The sequence below is a fragment of the Tauraco erythrolophus genome, chromosome 5 (assembly GCF_009769465.1).
Source record: "Tauraco erythrolophus isolate bTauEry1 chromosome 5, bTauEry1.pri, whole genome shotgun sequence".
Lineage (NCBI taxonomy): Eukaryota > Metazoa > Chordata > Aves > Musophagiformes > Musophagidae > Tauraco > Tauraco erythrolophus.
Genome location: NC_141469.1, coordinates 58330998 through 58337143, shown reverse-complemented (window position 1 = coordinate 58337143; position 6146 = coordinate 58330998). Strand labels below are relative to the sequence as shown.

The following is a 6146-nucleotide window of genomic DNA, read 5'->3' as shown; positions in this document are numbered from 1 at the left end:
GGCCCCTGGGGGAGCCCCCGCCCCGCCCCGCGCGCGTCGCGCTTCAGCACCCCCCGCAACCGCCGCCCGCCCCCGCGCTCCGCCGGGGCACCTGGCGCGGAGAAGGGCGGGGCCGGGCGAGCCCCTCGGTGGCCGCCGCCACAACTGCGTCCCACCGTCGGGCTGTGGGGGCCAGTGGCTCGCGCGGCGACCGCTTCCGTCAAGGCGGCGACCCCGCACCGCCCCCCGGCGGAGGTCACCGCTCCGCCCGGGCGTGGGAACGGCGGGGGCGTGCGCCTTTAAGGGAGGCTCCGCCTCCGCGCTGCCTCCCGCCCCGTGCCGCGCGCCAGGCCAGTAGGAGCGGGCGAGAGGGGAAGGCGGGAGAATGCGAACCCCTCGCAGCGCCGCCAGCCGCGCCTTATAAGGGCAGGGCCTCGCGCATGCGCGCAGCCCGGTGGCCAGGGGCGGGGGCTCCGAGTGGGTTTTGCTTCGGCGGCGGCACCGCGGCGGGAAGGGGCGCGGGGCACCGCGGAAGAGCGGCCCCGGTCCGGCCCGGCTTAGCCCAGCCCAGCCTAGCCCAGCCCAGCGAGGCGCTCACCCCCCGCGGCGCCTCGGCCCGGCCCACGCAGCTCGGCCCCCGGCGGGCAGAGGGGCGGCGGCAGCAGGAGGGAGCGCAGCGGGGCCGCCGCGGGGACCCCGCGCCCGGTGCGGGCGGCACGGCGGCGGCGGATGTGCTGCTGGCGCGGGGGGATGATGCTGGCGGGGCCGCAGCTGGTGGCGGGGCCGGCGGCGCCGGGCGGCGAGCGGGCCCGGCTCCTCTCGCTCTACGTGCAGGACTACCTGGAGTGCGTGGAGTCGCTGCCGCTGGACATCCAGCGCAACGCCTCGCTCCTGCGTGAGATGGACACGCAGTGCCAAGGTGGGCGCCGCCGCGGGACGCGGCCTCCGCCACAGGGCACCGGGGGCGGGGGGGGAGGAAGGGGGGGCCGCCCGCCGCACATGCGCCCGGCGCGGAGGGGCCGGAGCCGGGGCGGGCCCGGTGGAGGGGGGTGGGCGCCGGGGTGGGCCCCCTCCCGGGGCCTGCGTGGGGCTGAGCCCGTGGCGGTGCCGGGGCGCTGTGCTCGGCGGCGGCCGGGGCGGGCGGCGGCCGGTCCCTCCCGGGGGAGGGCGCCCCGCGGCGGCGGTGGCCCCGCCCCGGGGGCGGTGGGAGCCGGCAGTGCCTCGCTTCCCGGAGCTAGGCCCTGCTCCGCGCGGGGACCCGCTCCGCCCCGAGGGGGCCGCTCCCGCCCCGCTCCCCTTCGCCGGACAGCCCCGCCGAGGGAACCGGTGGCGGTGCTGCTGGAGGCGGGGGCAGGGGAGTCGGTTTTACAGCTCCCTCTGCCCCGCCGCCGTGCGGGGGCGGGAGTGCCGCGTCCCGGCGGAGCCGTGCCCCCATCCCGCGGTCAGTCGCTGCCCGCCGGGTGCTGAGCCGGGGCGCTGAGGTTCAGCGCGAGGGCTACATGAGGTGTTCGCAGCGTTCCCTCTGGAAACGGAGAGGGTCCGTAGAGCGGGAAGTTGCCGTGAACTTGTCAAAGACATGGCTTCTTCCGAAACGCGGGTTAAATATCGGTTAAATCCGTTACGCCTCGCGCTCTTGGGCTACGCAGCTGCGGTATCTGTGACTTCTAATTAGTGCCCTACCGCCTCATCAGGCGATGGCACCCGCTCCTGAAGAGCGTCACGGCTTGAGCTGTGCGGCAGAGGCCGAGCGGTGCGGACCCGCGGCGGGAGTGGGGGGACTGGGTCCCGCGGGGTGGGAGCCAGAGCCCGAGCCGTGCCTCCCTTCCTGCTGGGCAGGGCACGGGTACGTGGGCACCGTTAAGGCCTGTCAGACGTTAAACGGGCCGCCTCAGAAGACAGCTATTGTAAACGGATGCTTTCAATTATCTTCCTAATTAACCCAGGAAGATACATAAGAACAGGCTTTTTGTAAGTTTTCTGTGGTTTTGAAGTCTAAAGGGCATAGACTTGTCTGCAGCGTTTTGAATTGGTAGTCAAGGCTGGACTGCCTAGCAGGCTCTCTTACCTGATCTGTGGTGGCAGCGCTCGAGATCTGCCTTGAATAGGTTCAATCTTTTATTTAGGCTGTATGTCCTATATGCATTCCTCCAGCCACTAACAGAATACTGGGCCAAAGCACAGGTTTGTTGCTAGTTTTACCAAAGTCCTCAGCCGTTTTAAAAAACACCACCAACAACAAAAAAATGGAAATTGATAAAAATATTCTTGGCCCAAGTCCGAATATGTAAAGGCAGTGCTCTATAACTTCAGCTAATTTAAAAGGTAGTGATAGTTCATGCAGGAGGGACAAAGTCACTACTGTGCTTGGAAAACAAATCCTTTTAGCTTTTTATTAGCTCCACCAAACTTAATCAGATTATCTGTAATGCACACTTGGCCCTGCTTTGTGTTGTGCTGTATTTTTTGGTTGGTTGGTTGGTTTTGGGGTTCTTTTTTGGTGTTGCATTGTTGTTGTGTTTTGGTTTTTTTTTTTAAAGGGGCTTCAGAGCTATTTAGTTGGGCATATTGATGCCTTCTCTAATCTTAGGGACCAACAAGGAGTTTCATGAACTTGCATCTTTCATTCCAAAAGTTCTTTCCTCTTTTTAATGGGTGGTGATCCATTTGAAGCGTTCAGTATATCTTCACAGACTGCATCCAGGAAATGATCAGCGTAGGGTAAATGCTGTTCTCTGTCACTATGTGAAAAATAAGAAAGTTACCCCATGTGGGTTCTTCTGGGCAGGTCATTCCCAATATGGGAAATCTTTGTAACTAGACCTACTTTTTTTTTTCTCCCCCTTCATAAAAAAGGCTGGGTGGGAGATAACAGCTAAAGAATGTTGTATTCTATATGCCTTTCTAGTTCAACAGCCTATGAAGTATCTTACTCCACGCTTTTCAGGAGCAGAGAGTAAGATATTTTTTTTTTTTATTCGTTCCCCCCCCCCCACTCCCTGTCAGGGCAACAGGCAAGAGGTACAGCTGAAGATGCAGGGAAAGAAAGCTTGTGTGCTTTTAATGATAGCCAGAATGCTAGTATTGAGGAAAAAAATAGGTTAAGTGAGTTATTGGACAGGCAGAGTAGTGATTTTTATCTTCCCTAGTGAAAGTCTGGAAGAGAACAAAATGCAATTGGCTCCTTTTGTCATACAGGTTTCAGAATTTATAGTAAAAAGTGGCCATTCACGCTTATGCCACTGTTTTAAGATGTCAGCAGGAAAAAAATCACTGTGAACAATGTCGAGATACTATCTATGGCTTCCATTTAGCGCAAGCTTGAATCATTTCACAACTGTACAATGCAGACAAATTCTTTAAAAATGAAAGCCAGTTTGTGAAACGCAGGTCTTTAGGAGGAGATGGATTGTACTGCATGTCTTCTCACTTTAGGAGTAAATAGTTTAGTATCATTCATAAATTCCCTTGCTTGTCCAAATAAAATCCTTAAGTTGTTTCTGAAGGAACCAGTACTGTATCTAACACTGAGCATCAGTTTTCACTGTCAGTTCTACTAATCTATTGCCTTCCACATTAGCAATTTTTCTGTCTTTTCCAGACCAAAAGTCACAGCAACTCATCCAGTTATTTTGCATGACTTGCAAGAAGAAAAAAGCTTAGAAGTCAAACTGTGAGCCACTCATTACTAGTTGCTTAAAAATATCCTGTGATGCACGAAACAGTAGGTCACCTATTCTGAAAAGTTCAGCCTCAATTTTAAAATGCAACTTGCTGTAATTTGTCTTGGAAATAGGAAAAGCATTTTGAGTGGTTTAAGTTGATTTAAATCCTGATTGTAAATTTGCTGTTGTGTAACTTCAGTTGTCATACTCCTTTTATAACTATGTGTACTTGGAAGTAATACCAAGCCTTTAGATGAATAAGAAGGGGAAGAGAGGACCTGGATATCCTAATTCTGGAGTGTTTTGTATCACAGTATATGATGATTATATCAATTCTAAGTTTTTTCCTGTGATACAATAAGCTATTGCTTTGGTTTGTAGGCCATGGCTTTGGAACTACTGTGGTAAAGATTCTCAATAGAGAGTCCTGCTTTGTCACATGGAGGCAGGATCTGGACTATCTGCACTCCAGCAGCTATGGTCCCCTTTCTCGGCTTATCCTTTCTTTTTCCAATGGCTAGAACAAGCTTGCTTTTTCTTAGAACTTGAGAATTTTTTATTGCAACAGATTGTGATCTTAAAGACTGATTTGATGACCACATGCGACTTGAGTAAAATATCCGATCCAGCCCACTAGGGTATACTGTAATTAAAATTTGTACTATTTCTCATCAGTCAGAAATACATTTCTGTATTTTCTTGAGCACGTTTCATCTTGTGTAACTTATTCCTATTATCTTTGTTTTATAGAAGCATTAAAAGAAATAGATGATGTCTATGAAAAATACAAGTCAGAAAATGATCCCGTTCAGAAGAAACGCTTGCAGCAGCATCTTCAGCGTGCATTAATCAACAGCCAAGAACTCGGAGATGAAAAAATTCAGATAGTTACTCAGATGCTAGAACTGGTAGAGAACAGAGCCCGGCAAATGGAGACGCACTCTCAGTGTTTTCAAGATCTGTCCGAGAATGACAAGCCTCTAGAAAAAGCAAAGATGGAGTCCTGCCAGCCAGAGAGATCTTCACGTCGACCTCGTCGCCAGCGAACCAGCGAAAGCCGTGATCTGTGCCATATAGCAAATGGTATTGATGACTGCGATGATCAGCCCCCTAAAGAAAAAAGATCTAAATCTTCCAAGAAGAAAAAACGCTCCAAAGCCAAACAAGAGAGAGAGGTGTCACCTGTAGAATTTGCAATTGATCCCAATGAACCAACTTACTGCTTATGCAACCAAGTGTCTTACGGCGAAATGATAGGATGTGATAATGAACAGTGTCCTATTGAGTGGTTCCATTTTTCGTGTGTTGGACTCACCTACAAACCAAAGGGGAAATGGTATTGCCCCAAGTGCAGAGGAGACAATGAGAAAACGATGGACAAATGTACTGACAAATCAAAAAAGGATAGAAGATCGAGGTAGTGAAAGCAATTCATGTTTTAAAGAGTTGCTCCTTTTATATTAAAATGCTTAATTTCCAGAGAACGCTGTTTTAGGAAATGCATAAGACTATGCAATAATTTTTAATCTATAATATTAATGGAGTATTAAAAGCTGTTATACCTTCTGTGATCTTTAACTTTCTGCACTGAATAACCAAATAGTTGAAACAGGGTGGCTTCAGACCTTCACAGAAGACATTACAAGCATATGGCGCTTGATTTCAATTTAACCCCATTAGTATTTTTAAAAGCCTTGTGAATCTTGAAATAATGGTGGTGGGAAAGATACTGAAGAACTTTTCATGTTATGGGAAAGGCATTGAAAGGCCTCACATAACTGCTAGAATCTAAACAACTGAATTTGTTCTTTATCCCAGGTCTTAAGTTATCAGTTTTTGTGTTAATATCACACATTAGGAATTGGGTTTTTTGAACTCAGCTGTAACTGTAAAAGTCTTCCGAGCTAAAAGCAGACCTCTTCAGTGACTTTCATATGACCAGTATGTTATTTCAAGGAAGAAAATACCACTAACTTAAGCTTTTTTTTTTTCTGTCAATATTAAACTCTTGTCTTTGTGACTTTACACTTGGGAGAGTCAGTTTTTGGATATGATAGAATTATGGTGTATAAGTAGTTTTGGATATTCTTAGTGGGTTCTGTCAAACATCCTGATGTGATCTTTATTGTTTAAGACAGTCTCTCTAGTGCTGAAACTATTTCCTTGATTGATTATGTGTCGCCACTGCCTATATAAGCCTTGAAGTGGTATAAGAATCTCAAGGGTGATATTGATGTCTTGGGGAACAGAAGTTGCAAAGGTGAAAAAATCTTCATCGTAATGGATCTCTGGAGACCTGAAACATGACTGGTATTCTCCGAGATGTAAACTTTGCTTTTCCTTAAGTGGTGTTTGGGTACACGTGTGGCCACACCTGGCTTTAGGCACAGCACCATAGTTCTTGGACTTGGCAACTATCTAAAAAGCCCCAAGGTAAAAGCTTTCAATAAAGTTTTGATAGATAATAAAAAACAAAACATAAGCATGACTGGCACAGAGCCACTA

The 6146-nt window shown here is 50.0% G+C and overlaps 1 protein-coding gene across 1 annotated transcript; it reads left to right on the top strand.

Moving 5' to 3' along the window:
- The first annotated feature begins 708 nt into the window (after window positions 1-708).
- Window positions 709-5614, top strand: ING2 (inhibitor of growth family member 2). The gene is made up of 2 exons (XM_086611938.1): window positions 709-898; window positions 4392-5614. The coding sequence occupies exons 1-2, from the start codon at window positions 709-711 to the stop codon at window positions 5060-5062; spliced, it is 861 nt and encodes a 286-aa protein (XP_086468064.1). The 3' UTR covers window positions 5063-5614.
- Window positions 5615-6146: the final 532 nt, after the last annotated feature.

Coding starts and splice junctions, on each gene's coding strand:
- ING2 (XM_086611938.1), top strand. CDS start 709: ATGTGCTGCTGGCGCGGGGGGATGATGCTGGCGGGGCCGCAGCTGGTG. Junction 899..4,391: donor GATGGACACGCAGTGCCAAG/GTGGGCGCCGCC, acceptor TTTGTTTTATAG/AAGCATTAAAAGAAATAGAT.